Below are 17,744 nucleotides of genomic sequence, written 5' to 3' on the forward strand. Positions count from 1 at the left end.
TTTAGAGAGAGAATCACAGAATGGTTTGGCTGAGAAAGGACTTTGAAGATCATCTTGTTCCAGGTCCCTGCCATGGGCAGGGTCACCTTCCACTTGATCAGGATGTCCAAAGCCTTGCCCAGCCTGACCTCCAGCACTTCCAGGGAACCAGGGAAGGGCGCATGCTGGTACTAAAGGTTTGGCTTCCAGAAAGTCAGCCTTGTTCCTCTATATCAGGCCTGCAGCAAGTCTGTTCCTGACATTCACATGTACTGACACTTCTGTGATCAGAAATGTATAGATGCCAAAGCAGTGAATCATCTGTACCATATAGCAAGCCATTTACACTTCTAAGGTCTACGTTTTGTAGCTGCCTTCATTTGCAATAAAAGCTGAACAGACCATCAGGAATATTACTTCTTATGCCAAAAATACATTCTGGTCATTTACTTCTAGCAATTCAGTCTCAATAGGAGAGAAGTGTCCGGAGATCCTTTTGGAGGAACTAAGAATGCAGAGCTTTTGCTCCACAGTTGCAGTCTGAAAGAAATGGTCAAAAGAATACGTGCTGGGGTTATGGTACAAGGGCAATATACTTATCAGGAGAATATTTTTAATCTCTTGGAGCACAAATCAGCCTTGATGGTTCTTCCAACTTCTGATTCCATCCAAACAAAGACAAGAATGAAAGCTCATTTTTACTAATACTTTACAATACTAATTCCATTACTAACTTTAAAATTAACCCCAAACCACTGCTATAAAACAACAGTAGTATAGACGTTAATAAAGAGTATGTGACCTCTGAAATTGAGATGTTTTCCCACAGGGCTGACCTCAGTTTTAAGCAAAAGGATCATTCACACAAAGCAGAAGGTTGGGACTGCTCTCTGTCAACGCATTCTGAGCAACGTGGGCCTTGAAACATCGCTAGTAATCTGGGCTCTTTGTATCCTTACTCTAACCCAAACATTAAACCTAAGCTTAATTACAGTCAAGGAATATCTGAAATAAATTAGGACCTCTTCAGCTATCTGCTGAGCTTCTCATTACAGTGCTGTTAACTAAAAAAAAGTTCAAAATCTACAGGCCACTAACCCACTTTACAAATATTGCCTGAAGGAGAGCACTACCATGTTTATTCTGCAATAATAGCACCCAGGAGGGGAATCAGTTCCAAGCAGCCAGAAGACTGAAAATTCATACTTACTGTATTAAACATAGTTAATATTAGTAACTGTAAGCTGATATGTAGTGGTATTAATTATCTTCCATTTGTAAGCTTCCACGGCTTACAAATAACATTATAAATGAATCAGATGTTAAAATATTAAAAGATCAAGTTTAGTTGAGTGTACAATCAATGAATATACTGATGTTACAGTATAGCAGAGAGCTTGGCTATGAAGTTATCACACCAAAGCAGAAAAGACAGGACACTTACCCAAATCCTGGGCTTGCTCATGAAACTCCAGTGGAGTGGATCTCCAGAAGAGATCCTTCCCCACTGGTAATCAGCTCTTAAATGGGTCTGGGAGAGGTGGAGCCAGGCTCCACCCCTTCCTACAGCACAGGTGAATTGCCTTCACCTGTGCTCCTGTGGCTGACTCCTTGCTCACCTCAGGTGATCAATCAGAGGTTCAGCAGTTCCCATACAGTTGATAAACAATGTAATTTCTCTAAAGTTAAAAAGATACACTGCAAAGAATTTAAAGATTAAATGCTAGAGTTGGTATTAATTCCTGTAGCGATTTAAAATATTCTCTGTTGATGCTAAATATCTGCGAGATGATAAAAACAAAGGAATACAAACTTCATGCCTGTGACTTCCCAATGCCTCTATGAGGTTAGATAAGATATCATTACATTTAACTGAGTAGCTTTTCACAGAACTTCTCATTTGTTTTGGAATAATCTGTTATTCTTAGAAATTATTTCCAGAATTTTTATTTTAAACTGTCTAAACATGTGGAAATATTTTACATAGTCAGAAAGGGAAGAAGCGTAACAAGAGATAATCTTGTCATATGTGCATCTGGTGTATGTAAACCACTCCTGCTCAGAGAATATCAAACTTGTTGCATCCAAATTAGTTTTGTAATGTACAAGGTTAGCAAGAGTATTGTTCCACGGTAGGTAATGAAAAGCATCTCTGCTGTACCATTCCTCTGAATCCTGGTCAGATTTGAAAAATAACTGCTTGACACAAAAACGTGTGGCATCAAAGAAGTAAAATCCACATTGCAGATGTAATTTATGGCTATTTGAATGACAAATACCTCATACTAAACAGAGGTTGAATATAATTTCTGAGATGAAAACCAAGACTGAAGTTTTTTCCTCAGACTTGAGGAACATCTCACGGCTTCTCCTAAATCATAAATACCTTAAGTATCAGACAGGAGATGGCACTGTACACGACACAGCAGACCAGTATTTATTGCCTTGGGCTCAAATATACATTTTTCAAATTCATCTTCTCCTCCAAAATAGTCCAAAGCAACTCATCTTCCATGTAGATTGTCTGTTATGTATCCATTCTAAACTGAAAATGGTTTCATTTATTTGACAAGGAAAGATGAGCTGAAATCACTAGCTTTAATCTCATTTTGTCTCTCCACTTAAAAAATGAAAAAACTTGGGTGGTTTGGTTTTTTGTCTCTGTTTTGGCTAATATCCCAAAGACAGAGATTTACAATGGGAATAGAACTCAGACCAATTATCACAAGGTGGTTAGACAACACCAAGCATACATTTACTTACTAAGTTTGACTGAAAAATCTACAGACGTTTCAACAATTATTTCAGATTCACTCACTTCAAAGTCTCCTCCAGTTTGTGAATTTTCTTCTGGGCATCCCCTCTTTCTTTATCAAGATCATTCCGGATGCCAAGGATCTACCATTTGAAAGAAAAAAAATCATATTTCAGGTAAAACAAAGCCTGATATAAAAATGTTATTTTAAAATTCTAAACAGTATTTGTTTTACGTATTTCTTTAGTATTGATATAGACAACTACCTATCTATCTTGTTATACAGCAATACAGTCGCAACAACCAGTGAATTAAATCTGACTCCTACCTCCTTAGCTCAATAACCAGTAACAGATGTTTTCAAAGCATTTTTCAGATGAGGAAAGCTGCTTCAGCATTTAGCAACCTCCCCTAGTATGGTGCAAACCATAGGCTTTCACAATTCCTTTTTCCACAGGCAGATTAAGTGCAAGAACTTGCTTTACTTTTAGGATTGCTTAAGAAACATTGTCATGATGTGACTTACCAACCATGTTTTACTTTAAAGGAAGAGGAGCGTAGGAATTTTTTTTTTCATCTACAATCATTTGCAATGTTACCTTTTATTAAGTTGCTAAGACATTATTTGTTCTTAGATTAACAGCATGCTCATAAGTGTAGGAAACATAATACTGAATTATAGGCACATACCCAATTGAAGGTGCCATGAATTTTTTTCATAATAATGATACTATGGAATTTCACTACTGTGAGCATTACTACACAGGTGTTTACTGTCCAGATCATGTCAAAGAGCCTCAATATTGATGGGATGTCCAGAGAGTGAAGAAGGTATTCCCAATCTTGGCTAAGTTACACACATATATAAAAGCTGGCTCAAGAATGGCTCTCAGTAATAATCCATCACTGTTCTTACACTTAGTTGAATGTTTGGAAAACAAGTGGTAGATTATTTATAAAAAGCAGGTGTTTCCTTTGCTTGTAAAACCATTTAGCCTAACTGGTTCCTGATTCAGCAGATAAGCACATTTAATCAAACAGTGACATTTAGGGTTACTACCTATTATTTGTTTGATGTTTAAATATCCTAGCAGGCAATAGCCACTGTAGACCAATAAAGATTATTAGATAATGGGTATGTACTTAAGTGAACAGATTTCATCAGAGACTTCATGATTCCTCTACTTAAAGGCAAGCTTGGTTTTAGTGTTTTATGGGCCAATCTATAGCATTTTATGGTTTTATACCATACCCACGCTTCAAGATGTCAATGGTTAAAACAGACTCAAAAATAATGACAAAAATTAGAGTAAAGAGCACTGACAGTACTGTACCCTCTCAGCTGAATTCCTCTTAAAAGGAGTTAAATGGCTTGCATTCCTTTTTCAAAACACTGGTGCAGTACATGTGCTAAATATTTTTATATCTTTATTCCCATTTGAAACCTGTTTCTCAGGCTGGCTGTTAGGTTTCATTATCCGCATATCCTTGTTCTGCACAAAATTCACTTTTGGGGAGGATTTCAGAATCTTGAAGTGCATAATATGCTATATTTGCCTTCTATTATTACCTGCTTTTCATACACAGTCTCCAAGTGAAGCTTGTCTTGTTGAAGTTTATAGTCTTGATCCTGCAAATGAAGAAGCGTACTTCTAATCAAATGAAATAAAGCTATGATGTTATTTCATTTCAAAGCAATCCTTAAACACACCCAGAACAGTCATAAGAGTTAAAAATCCTCTTTATATCATCACTAAGAAATACTGTAAGATTGACTTGTAGCTTTTATTTTAAATTACAGAAAATACACCACTATGTTTAGTATTTCATTAGCTTAAAGGGGCATCCAAAAAGACTTAAGATTACAGGCCTAGATCTTTGTCCACAAATTCAAGATGCAAGGAGTACTCTTACATTGTAACTCACTGAAACACTCTGACATACAAAAAAACTCAACAACCAACAGCAAAAGCATCCACAGCAAAACCATCTCAAAAGGCACCATTCAAGGTGCTGAAGAGAAAAACTTGCTCTCCTGAGCTGGTTTTTTGTACTACATCTGTAGTGAAATAAAAGACAAAGGAGGAATAGATGCCAAAACTTGAAGCATTGATACACAGTACAGACATGGAACTCAACCTGAAATAGAAGGATTAATCAGTGTCTGCTGGAAGATAAAAATTGAGCTGAACTGTTAGAAAGCAACAAGTAAAAGCTTTTCCTTAATCAGCATAACTGCATCCTTTGACATGTTTATAATGCATTGATACATGCCCATGGTGTTAAATTGTGCTACAACATATGAATGAAGATAAAGCCACAAAGGTCCTATGAAAATTCTGCTCTTTTCCATTAAAAAGTGAGATGAGATCACTCTAAAGTTTACGCCCTCTTTATATGAATAAAATACATGAGGATACATATTGTATAATACGTATTTTAGTATAGCTATCTAAATATTCAGATTAGTGGGAAAACATAAAAGGAGCTTGTCATTCCTGAGTGAGAAGTTCAGGGCTCACCCTCAGTTGTTGCTCTCTTTGATGTTCTGAAGCTTGTAACTGTTGTTTTAATAGACACACACTATGCTGTAACTCTTCAATCACGTCAGATGCCTGCAAGGATTTAATAGAAGAAAAAATTTTTGTTTTGTGCTCCCATTAGCTCTACATCTTTTTGTCATTTTAAAGTAACTTTTCAAAGGTGCCTAGAAAAAGAAGTAAAAGTTTGCAACTTCAGATACTTTATATCTGTCCCTCCGGTGAACTTATAAATTCTAGATAACCACAAATAACAACTAAGACATTTTGCATCAACTTGGTACCAACAGTTAAAAGAAAGACAATCTTGCAAATGAAATGACCAATGCATCCTCAAGGCTCCCAGAATTCCACAAAAAAAAAAAAAAAGATTTCATTTATCTCGTTGTTCCAAAGACTACTGGATTCAGTTGAAACTTTTTCTATATATTTCATATCATCAGTAGAATAAATGCCATATACTACCTATGCACACTGGTAGACATCAGCCCGACAGACATTTTTATGTAAACAGATTTATTACATTTTGGGCAGAATATATATTCACAAAATTCTAGAATATCTTCCTAAATACATAAATATTTAAACATAATGTTCCACATTAAGGAAACCCGCAAGACACTTTATTACTGGAAATAAATATTTTCCCTCAACATCCCTTTGAGGACAGCTTACTGAAGTGGCCTTATAAGGACCCTAGGTCTTTAAGTGTATGGAGATCTTCTGGCATTCAGAATTTTTTCATAAGTACAAGGAAAATCAGCATATTAATTGTACCTTACCTGCATCAGCTATAGAAACACCACTTGTACGTACATCCCAAAATTGTCATTTTCAGTCATTTCAGTCAAAGTTGGGAATGAAAAATAAACCACTTTTAGTTTTATACTTACGTACATGAATAAAATGCAACTGAACATCTCTTGGATTTATTCATATGCGTTTTACTTACACTGAGGAGACCACTTCGAAAATAAACAACATTTAAATGGAATATGCATGAAAGTGTACCTTAGCTGCAGAGAGAGCATGCTCCTGCTTCATAACATTTATATCAACATCATATTTACTTTGTAGTTGCTGAATGCTCTCCTCATATTCCTGTACAATACGGTCCTTGCCTTCCAGAAACAACTTGTGCCTGTGAGTAGTAGTAAGCAAACAAAATATGAAAATTGCTTTCATGTTTTGGCATTTTACATGCTCAGCATCAGTTTTTACAGCGTTTTCAAGTTTGACTGTACCACGTGCTCCTTGTAAGAGAATGAAATGCTTACAAATAATATACAAAATACAACACTTAAAATTGTCATTTGGGCCAGCTGCAAAATGAGGCTTTTATGCACCAATTAATAGATTTTTTTTATGACAATTCACTAACGCAGATGATCATTCACTGAGTTATTAAATGAAAACAACTACAGTTTGCTTTTGGAGGTTCTGTATTCTTCAATGTTAAAAACAGCAACTGCTACTTAATTACCTTGCTTTCATTTCCTGAAGCTCAGAGCATACTGCCTGGTAACATTGTTCTGCTTCAGTCTTTTCCTGGGATAACTTTTGACGCTGTAAATTACTGTTTTCAGCCTCAACCATCAACTGTTGCACTCGAGCCTCCAGATTTTTGACCGTCTGGTTCTGAAACAATAGACCATTGTTAAGAAATCACCAGAATAAATTAGTGTATACCCCTGTTGTTATCCAACAGCCTTAAGCAACAACGTCCTTTGGTGAGCAGAGACACAAGGGTTAAAACAGCAAAGTTATCATCAATTGTGATAGTAAAATCTATGCTGTGTATATATACCAAAAACCCCACCAAAATAATAACTAAAAAGAGTAGTGACCTCTGCATTATATGTAACAATATGCATGACAAATCTTTTAAAAGAAGAGTTAAGATACAGCAACAGGTACAGATACTGAGGAAATAAGGATGATTATAATACAGATGATGCATGAACAGTGCAAACTTTATCCAGTTGAGTTTTATCTAGTCGAGCATCAGGAGGTGCTGGAGTAGGTGCTGCAGTGAATTATGTAGTCTAGAGTGGTCACAAGCATGGGCTGATGGTTGGACTAGATGATCTTATTGGTCTTTCCAACCTTAATGATTCCACGTTTGTTTAATTACAGTGAACATTCTCCAATAAACTACAAATATCTTCCCCCCATAATGTTAACTCTTAATATAAACAGTTCTAAAAATGAGCAGTTAGTTCCTGATTACTTGCTCCTTCTACTAAACCACTTCCCACTCTTCCCTAAACTTATGTTGATCTGCACGGAAATGACTGAAGAATTCCACAGGAGGCTGGAGTCATAAAATAAGACACAGCTGCCCTCCAGGATGTACATGTTGTTATTTCTATATTAACAAAGGTCTGAATATGAGGGAAATGGAAAAACATTTTCACTCTTTGCTGAAGTAAAATGAAAATAACTCCAACAACTGCCCTCAGAAGTGAGTGCCCCAGCTGCCATGACATCTACATGAGCCTGTAGTAAAGCAAGAGCCTCATACAGTCGGAGTGGCCAGCTGAACTTTGGCAAAAGACTTAAGATATTTTTTGAAAATAGGACAGAAGTTCTTCCATCAGTATAAAGCCAGCTCAGTCTGGTGCTGTTTTGGTTGGTTGGGTTTTGTTTCTTTTCAATCAGTCACACAGATATAATGCCAAGCATCGTAACTCCTCCCTGTGGCCCCACCCTCAGGAAGTTAATATTTATACTTGCTTAATGCACAAAATCCTATTTTATGAGCAATGTTGCTCAGTCAATTTCACTTGCTAACAGCACTGGCATCCTTGACAATGCAAAACTCTGAAGAAATCCCTGAAATACCAAAGAAATAAAAAAAAAAGAAAAATAAAAGAACACAACCAAGAGAGAGAAAAAAAGAAAACTAATTTCCAATGACAGGGTAGTCTTTCATCTTAAGCCCTGCCTTGAACTCTACCTTGTTTAATTATTAAATCAGAAGCTGCTCAGCAAGATCTGTCTAGTTTTGATGGTTCTTAAATTCAATCTTGCTGACAGACTGTGTCCATTTTTCTCTGTATTTACTGTTACCTATGACATGATCTGAATACTAATTTTTAAATTCAACATTCATTAATAAGGGAATAAAGTTTTTTGACATTGTCCTTTCACTCATTCAGCACTGATAAAAAGAACAGCATGCTTTCTAGAATTCTTGTTAATTTTTTGCTTTCTACATTGCTTACACATTAAATTATTTCATCTGTCATATTCAATTCCTTGGATTTTTCTCTTTCCACAACACAGATTTCCACTTAAATCAAGTGTGTCCATGTAATTCTGCAGTCAGGGAAGAACTTGTTTCTTTTTGACAAACTGACGGTCATCACAAATTGGTTTTTGCCTATAAGAACATCACTTAGATGCACAATAAGAGGAATGGGAATAAAAGTAATAACAGATTTTTAGATAAGCAAAAGTTAAAACTGATATCCAAAATAAAGAAATACTAGAAAAGGTATCTCAGAAGGATACACGGAATTCAATATTGATCTTGCATTTTCAAAAAAAGATAGACTTGAAATCTTTCTAATCAATATCTGTGTTCAGCAGTCTCCTTCTACATCAGACAAAAACTGAGAGGGAAAAAGCATTCAGAAAGTAACTCAACAATACAGCCTGGGGCTGATGATGCCTTCCTACAAATTGCTGTATACTTTACATAATTACAAACCTTGTATGCTGGAACAAGACCCACTTAAAAGGCTTGGCATAGGATTACGCTTCCCTACAGAGTAAAGTTGAGGCTGATGATTAAATCTCCCCCCCTACCATCTTATCATCATTCACCAGCAGACATTTATCTATCACACCAATATGACTGATACAATAAACTTTTTAAAGCTAAACTAAGATCAAAAAGATTGAGACACATGATTAAATAGTGTTTCCAGACTGCTGTTAGAGTGCTGATAGAGTTTTATAGGCAGTTTAAAAAAATGCACAAAACTCCAAGATACACTTGCTGCTGTGACACATTTACAAAAAGCTTACAGTTGACTCTATTTGTTCCATATAGTCTTCCTCCATTTTGCTAAGACGAGCATTGGTGACCTCAAGCAGGTCCTTCATGTCTTCTGCATGCTTCTTCCTAATACCAAACTTCTCCTTTTCCATTTCAGCCACAGCATTGTGAAGCTGCATCACAAAAAGCATACAAACTATTAATAATTAATTATATATAATAAATCAAATAATAAAATTGCATATAAACTAGCACTTATAAATATTCTATTATCATACTATACCAACAGAACATCTGACAAGTGAAGGCTACATTTCTGTCCTGTATAACATAACCACATCATTCTCACTAAAAAGATCTACTGTTACCCCTTCGTAGCATAGTTTACAGATACTTTTAAAAACAAAACATTTATTGTATTTCCATCATACTTCACTCTATCATCTTCTATAAGATAAATGCTTCAATTTAGCTTCTATGGTTTTGTTAAATCGGAATTTATATTAGCACCTTAATTAGCCTTCTCAATATATGCTTGCATCACTGATGGCAATTACAGTTGCTGTGTAACTACAGCAAGTGGGATGATCTTAGACTGAAAAGAATACTTCTCTAAAATGAAACACTGAAGTGCCAAGGTTTTAGGCACAAAGGACAAGATTTACCATTTTTCTTCCAAAGACAAAAATTCAAATTAATGCCCTTCTAAGTGCAAGGGCTGCAAAAAAAAAACCAAAAAACAAAAAAGAAGCAGCACTGTTCATCTCCAAGGAGGTCACTCTGCCCTTCTTGTGACCCTCCCACTTCTGAGAAGGATAAACAAGACAAACACTGACAATAACCTGGGCAAAGGTGAAGCTCTACTGCAGCGAACATGCTTTTCTTTGCCTTGCTGCTGCCTTGAGCCTAACAGTACATAAAAATATCTTGAAGAATTCATGACCCAATGCAAAAGTACTAGTTCAAAGGAATTGTGGTGACAGCAGGTAGAAGCAGGTTTACTGAGATTAAAATTCCATGCCAGGTCAACCAGAAATAAACACTTCCCTAATACATCCCAAGGGTCACCAAGGGGGCCAGGTGGAGCCCAGGATCAAATTATAGAACGTCCAGCAGGTGGGGGCAGGAGGTGGGCAAAAATTGGCAAGAAGAGCCTTGAGAGACTATTCTACACATAAATAAAATCAACACAGGAAAGTATCTCTAAGACTAACATATTCTATTCTCTATATTTTTTAAAGCAACAAAATGTATTCTCACAGATGTACATTTTCATTGTGAAGCATTATTCATTACCCTTTTCTCCCACTCATTGTTCAAAGACTCAGTGCTTTTCTCGCACATCTTCTTTAACTCTACAATCTGCTTTTCCATTGCTTCTCTGATGACTTGTGACTCACGGAGTAGGGTCTGAACTGTCAAAAATAGGAAAATAAACAACCATTCATGGAAGATCCTTGGGATTTTTCCACTGTTGGCAACTGATGCAATCAGATTACAACAATTTTCAATTGACCTGGCTTTCTTCATGTTTTTCTGCTGTTAAAAATACTTCATGCAAGTGATTTACAACTTAGTACTTAAATCCTATGTCACTAAAATAGTACAAGGTGTTCCCTATTATATTTAGAAAATATTTCAGTGAGGTTTTTCTTACTCTAGCAGTGAAGAAACATCAAAAAGAATCCACAGAATCTAAAGAAAACAGGCATTTTTAACCTGATTTTGTGTGCACCCAGAAAGAGGTTCTCATGTGGGCTGAAGGACCAAAATACTCAAATTGCAACTGGTTGCACCAAGAACACAGAGACTGATGTTTGTGGAAAACAGAGCAGGAACACATGCATTTTTCAGAAATGACTGATGATTTTCAATGTTTGACAAGAGTGCAGGTGACTCTAATGTAACCCACTGCAGCTGAGGACAGCTACCAGCAGCAGCACTGGATTGCTAGCAGGACAATTCACTTTGTAGGGAGCAGGTAAGAATATACATGGCAGCCTCTCCCTTTCTGCACCTAGTTTATCAGACTTGTGGATGGAACCACAATGTAAAATAATACACACATAAATACACTCCAAGGAATTCTAGAAAAAAAGTAACATTCAGAAACTGCTGACAAGCCACAATCAGATGGGCCAAATTTCATACTTACAACACATTCAAGACTACTACTGATGTCTGAAATCTCTTGCCACAATAGACCAAAATAAATAATACATTGTGGTTTGATTAAAATGTACTGAATGTATAAATAAATTAACCTTGAACCAGAGATTCCAAAAATTTGGAAGAAGTGGTCAAAATACTTCAGTATCAAAGAAATTTTTTTCAGTGGCACTTATAAAAGGCTGAGTATTAAACATAAGATCACGCTGTCTCTTGGAAAATTTGGTTTGGCAGCTAGACAACTAGCAAAGGCAACCACACAAGCCTCTCAAGTCTAAAGGGAAAAACAAGGGCAAGACCTGCAAACAAAGAGGGAAAGTATGTTTGTACCTAAAATGGACACACAGGCTCACGGCCACAAAGAGGATGTAGTATAAAATCACCATGCAAAAATAAATAAATAAAATAAAAGCCAACCGCAGAGAAAAAAAATCACCTTTCTTCTCCAGTTTTCTAATTGTCTCCTCAGCTTCATTTTGTTTGGATTTGTGGAGGGATTTCAACAACTCTATTTCGTCATTCTTCCGATCCAAAATCTGCAGTGAAGATTCACAGCACTGTAACAAACTTCTGAAAGCATGAAGCCACAGCCAGTGCATGGAGTAATATACACTGATACCTGTCAAAGGAACTGCTTTTAAGATATGCTTAGATCTTGCAGGGTAAGCAATGAAATAAGTAATTTTCATAGCTGAGACTGCCAAGCCATAAACAAAGGACTGATTTAGGTAAAAGCAGGCATAGAGCAGATTAAAAAGGACTTTCATGTTTTAGGAGCATCTTTTTGTTCTCTTTTAAATTCGGGCAAATGCAGCGTTGCAATTACAAGACAAAAATTCAGTGGTGTTCTAGAAGAATTTGGAAGTTTCCCAGTGCTACTACTGCAAATAGAAATGACTTTTAAGATTTGTACTAATACTACTTAAAAGCATTAAAATTCTCAGCAAAAATTCAAAATTCTCATTCAAAATGCTTGAATCCCTGATGAACTTCAGTAGACTCTTACAAACAATTGTTCTCAGTGAAGTCACAGACCAAGTCCATGAAGTGTAACCACATTTACTTTTCTGTACATGGTGATTTTGGAAAAAAGTTTGAATGGTTGCACACTTTGAGATACCATTTTAATTGAAACTTCACGTTTAGGATAAACAATAAAGCCACAGAAATTTTATAGCGGTGCCCCAAATCTCTCAAACAGAAGCTTTCATCTTAAAACAATATTATTCCATCTGCATTAAATGCTTTGTGTCTTCAAAGATTAATACGACACTATTTAACCTTTTCTGAAACATCCAATATTATTAAACAACTTCAAAAGATGGAATTCTAACATTAGTTAGAAAAAGATGACAACTCAAGGGATGAGAAAGCATTTCAACTATTTCTTATTCTCACAAAGCTGTTTCCTTTATTCTCTCATCTTTGCTAGCCAGTTCTGCTTGCAGACATGGAGAACAGATGAGCCAAAAACGCACCTGACCAAATATTCACATCCTTTTAGGAGGCTTTGATGTGTCACAATGTTGTGTCAACTCACTTCCTCCCGGTCTGTGACTCAGACTTAAGAAACAAAACTGAGATATTCAGAAACATAGAGCTGGAAGCAGGGTAAGTCTTGGTGCTCCTGTGCACTTCATTCCCATTGCAGTGCTGGATCAGAGCCTCCAAAAGGCACTCAGTGACTCAGTCTGACTCCATGCACTTACAAGGTAGTGTTAAAGATAACATTACCGTCTATGACAGAACTTTTTTTTTAAAGCTTCCCCAAAGGTGGTGTCGTGCAATACAATAAAGACAAATTTAACTTAAGCTGAGGGATGTGTATCTGGTAGCATTTTATTGCTGAGAAGAGTTAAAAGGAACATGCAGCCTTAATGATGCAATAACATAAATGAAGACTGTTTACAGACCAGCCTACACTTTAAGCACTACTGCTGTTGTTAGTAGGAACATGTGATGAACATTCATATTACCCTACTGCTCTTTTGGGGTTTCGGCCATAAAAAATAAATTCCTTTACATATTTTTCTGCACAATTTTCCACAAGTATCTTCTATTTAAAACAAAAATTACAAGTTGATCATTTCACCAGAACACGAATCTGTTGAGGCTTCGAGGCTCCTAACATGGGTTGTCTTGTTTAATAAATAAAAACCCACCCCATCTTGTATTTTCCATCTGCTTCCTGCAGGTATTTTCCACTTCCCAAGTTCACCTTATAATATTCCACATTCATATCAGCTTCTGCAAACTGTTACCTACAATCTTAACTTAAAGGAAAACATAGAGTTGTTGTTACTGTAAGTAACAATTGTAATAAATTACTCAAAATAAGTTGTCTGTTATTTTGTCCTAGATATCATTCCTGGAAAGAATGAAAAACAGTCCTTACCTTTTGAACATTAGAATCATGCTTCTGCTGTAATTGAAGTCTTTCTTCATGAAATTTACCTTCCATCATTTTCATTTTCATGTCTAGCTTTAAAAATACAATAGAACCAATAAACAGCTTAATTAAAATAAAGAATAAAATCAATGACCTTTGCATAACCTTTAAACAATTCACTGGTGTCTTTCAGAAGGCAATGGGAAGTCCCTAACAAATACCTGCTATGAAAAATAATCAATATTCAGTTCTCCAGCATTTTCTTGTTTATCTGATAAAGCCTTAACAGAAGGCCTCAACCTAAAATATTTATTTAGAAAATGAATTGGGAAGATGTTTTCATTGGCAATAAAAACAACTGCTATTGCCCAAAAAAGCTATCATCTTTTGTCTAAATAAGCACTTAAGAATGAAGCTTTTCATATTTATGTTAATACACCAAGTATGGGAAGCGTGCCTTCACCATTTAGGCAGGTGTTACATTTACACAAAGAACATCCCCTAGCCCAGATGCACGTTTATTTTTGTTTGTTTTCTATTATTCAGAGATCTCTCATTATAAACACATTTCCTTTTTAAGGTTACTCATAACAGGACCAAGATTGCTGCTGAATTTGATTGTTCAAATCCATTTCCTGCTGCTGCTTGCATTTGTTCAAAGCTGGGTATTTACCTCGTCCCAACAATGACACTTTGTTGCTCATCACTTACAGCCTTAAAAGTATTTTTAATTTCTTGCATATCTGCCTTTACAGCTTATCCCAAGTCTGCAAATACGAAAGGTATTTTGTGTTTCCTGAGTTCCAACAAAGCAAAACTGGCACCTCAGGTTCAGCTCCAGGCTGTCCCACACGTCTGCTTTTTGCTGTTCCCCCCATTCAGACACAACAAAGCTGCCAGAAAAGCTCCCAAACCACAGTACATCCCAGCAACCCACCACATCACACAGGAGGGACCACAACCTCAACACAAGGCACCAAAGCAGTCTCTTGCCAGCATCCAAGAGCCTGCAGAGCTGAGGTCCACCTGCCTTGCAGGCCCCCACCTCCTCACAGCTCTCAGTCTCACTTCTGCATGGCCCATCCAGCAGCCCAGCTGCTCACCTCAGCTGATGAACTCCAAACAAACCAATAATTGTAAGCCACTGTGCCCCTATTTTCACTCCTTTGACTTACCCAAAGCGGTCATCCCAACACAAATATTTAACATATAAGAGCAATAAATACACTGCAAATTATTGATTTCTATTCATTCTGAATAGAATTGCTTTATTGTATGTATCTGCTCACTGCAACTTGCAGAAACACTTTTTTTTTTTTTTTTGGAAAAAACCTACAAAACTCCAAAGCAACACTCAACCACAAAACACAAGATGCAGTGTAATAAATACTGAAGATTCCCTATGATCTGGAAGCAGAAGGACAGCAAACACTGTTGATTTCCAGATTCCACATCCACCAATGCCCGACGCACACGCCTGCCAGTTACACCACACAAAGGTTCTTATTTATCTCTCAGGGCTGAAGACTCACACAGTCTTATGCAAATCACCAAAAAAATCAAGTTGGATTGACAATTAATCCAAAGGAAAGGCAAAGTGTGCTCAGCTCTCAGACAGCTCTTCTCATTGAAAAATAAGCATCAAAATAAAAACGCACGTTCTGTTCATAAAATATATGCATACGCATATATGTGAAAAGAAAAAGATGCATATATCCCTCAAAATTTGACATTATAGAAGAAAAATCTTACCATCAGGTGATAAATAAGTGTGCCTTAAAATAAAGAGCAAGTAATCCACCTCCAGATAGACATTTTGTGAATATTCCATAAATAAATATGAAGGACTTGTAAAAACACAAAGACTGGAAACTAAATTCCAATCAACTTGAATTACATTAAAAGCTTATGAACTACTGATTTGTAGCTATTGCACCCTCATCCCTATCCAACACAAACATGTTACATTTAAAACTTAAAGTGAGAGTGTCTTGGCTTATAGAAATAAATCTTAGGCATTTTGCATCAGTGAAGATCTGTCCTGTGCTTCTTATTATTCTGTATATTGAAAGAACATAAAAATGAGCCTAAGTAAAATTTGTCTTTCATGAAATATGGGCATACATTTCCAAGTGATGGTGATTGTTCTCAGTCCTGCTGTTTTCTCCACAGGTTGACAGCAGAAATCCCTGTACTTGAAATTGACTTCCACTTCATAACTAATTTCAGGAGGATGGATCTTGCATAAAATTTCACACAGTTTGGGACTACTTTCTGAAAAGGATTGACAGCTTCATCTCAGGGGAGCTAACTGCAATCAAACAACACAAACTGAATAAGCGTGTCCAAGATATAGAAGTCTACTCTTAAAGTACTGTAGTAACAAAATTATTTATATCTATCTATCTATCTATCTATATAAACTCTCTCTTACTTGAGAAATCCCAAAGACCAACAAGGAATCATTCCAAAGCTGAAAAGGATACCTGCAAAAGCATCCATGGTTCTCAACCTCCACAAACTCATGGCAAAATCCTCAAGTCTCAGCACTCCAAACATTCTTCAGCCCTGTTTGTTTCATCCACAGCTCAGAAAATTTTGTCACTTCATTACATACTGATCAAATAAACATCAGGGAGCCCAATTTTAAAATGTCTAGAATTCAATAACTTATGTGCACATGAAGTTTTCAGCTAGTTTCAAGACAAAAATCTGTGTTTGCAGTGAGTAGCTGGTAATAATAATACCAGACAACAAATTTGATAAGGGTTCGATACTTCCAACACACCTTCAGCAGTTTTTAGTGCAACTTCTGGGAATGTCAATGCAAGTATTTGCTGTAAAAATACAGATATTAGCTTTAAAACACGACATTTGTGATTTGTTCTGTGAAAACCTGTGAGAAAGCCAAGAAGCACAGCAACAACAGAGGGAAATTTTTGGCCCACCCTCTGGAAGCTGGCCTTACCCCAGCTCTGTGCAAGGCGTAAAGGAAGAAATACGGAGTAGGACGAAAACATTTTAGAAAAGGATCTCATTAAGGCTGGGTTTGAAGCAGATGAGCTCACTTCACTATTGGGTGCAACTTCTCCCCTGCGATTTTTGAGTTTTAATCCTTTAACAAAGGAGTAGCTCAGTAATGACAACCACACTAACAGAGCTAAGCCCGTATCTGTTGCCACCAAATTCCAAACCTCCCATCCTAAGTCAGCCTCAGCCACCCATGCCATGGCACTTGATAACTTTACATGCTGCTCTGCTCCTCTTCTATAAAGTGCTCTTCCCACTTAGGTGTTGAACACATTGAGAAACAAACTCACCGCAGTAACAAACCAACGCATCCCTCAGTTTGAGGAAAAAAACAGGTAAAAGCAGCTTAGAAAAACATAAGTCATCCATTTCATTAGGAGCAAACAGTAGAACTGATGAGTGTCAGGACAAATGTTTTATCACCAGCAGCAGAGAACATTAAGCTTATGACATCTTACCACTGAAACAAAGGTCCCTTCCAACCCCTGACATTCTGTGATTCTGTGAAACAAAAAACACCACCCAGCTATTGTGTAGATATTTGGCTATATTGCAGAAGTTTGCAACTATGTATGAAATGCAGCCACTGCTATCCTGACCACCATTCCTTTGGATTTCTGTCATTGTTTACTCTCCTTACAAAGAGTATGAGGCAATTAAACCCTAAGGCCATGTAAACATCACTGATGTCAAACATCTGTGCTGTCCCTGTTATTTAAAGCCATGGAGAACAGAACTGCTTTGATGGGCCTCCTCACACTTTCTTCCTGATTTAAAGAACAAAACAACCAACAAACAAAAATACCCTCACGTACACTAAAAGCAGTAAGCAGTTACCTTACAGCAGATTTTCCTCATATCGCTGTCTCACAGTTC

General features: G+C 36.7%; 1 protein-coding gene across 4 annotated transcripts in view; it reads right to left on the reverse strand.

Moving 5' to 3' along the window:
• The window catches only part of CEP112 (centrosomal protein 112), a 139,759-nt gene that overhangs the window by 99,626 nt on the left and 22,389 nt on the right, over positions 1-17,744 (reverse strand). For all 4 annotated transcript variants that reach the window (XR_016459126.1, XM_031598830.2, XM_090122078.1 and 1 more), the window contains exons 9-17: positions 13,845-13,931; positions 11,886-11,985; positions 10,577-10,695; positions 9,310-9,453; positions 6,758-6,912; positions 6,286-6,415; positions 5,257-5,349; positions 4,305-4,364; positions 2,798-2,877 (exon numbers count right to left, since the gene is read on the reverse strand). Coding sequence is in view for 3 of the 4 variants with exons in the window: in XM_031598830.2 (XP_031454690.1) it covers positions 2,798-2,877; positions 4,305-4,364; positions 5,257-5,349; positions 6,286-6,415; positions 6,758-6,912; positions 9,310-9,453; positions 10,577-10,695; positions 11,886-11,985; positions 13,845-13,931 (968 nt within the window). In the remaining variant the exon portion in view is untranslated. The remainder of the gene's footprint in view (positions 1-2,797; positions 2,878-4,304; positions 4,365-5,256; positions 5,350-6,285; positions 6,416-6,757; positions 6,913-9,309; positions 9,454-10,576; positions 10,696-11,885; positions 11,986-13,844; positions 13,932-17,744) is intronic.

This window comes from Phasianus colchicus, chromosome 20, assembly GCF_987193195.1.
Source record: "Phasianus colchicus chromosome 20, bPhaCol1.hap1.1, whole genome shotgun sequence".
Taxonomy (NCBI): Eukaryota; Metazoa; Chordata; class Aves; order Galliformes; family Phasianidae; genus Phasianus; species Phasianus colchicus.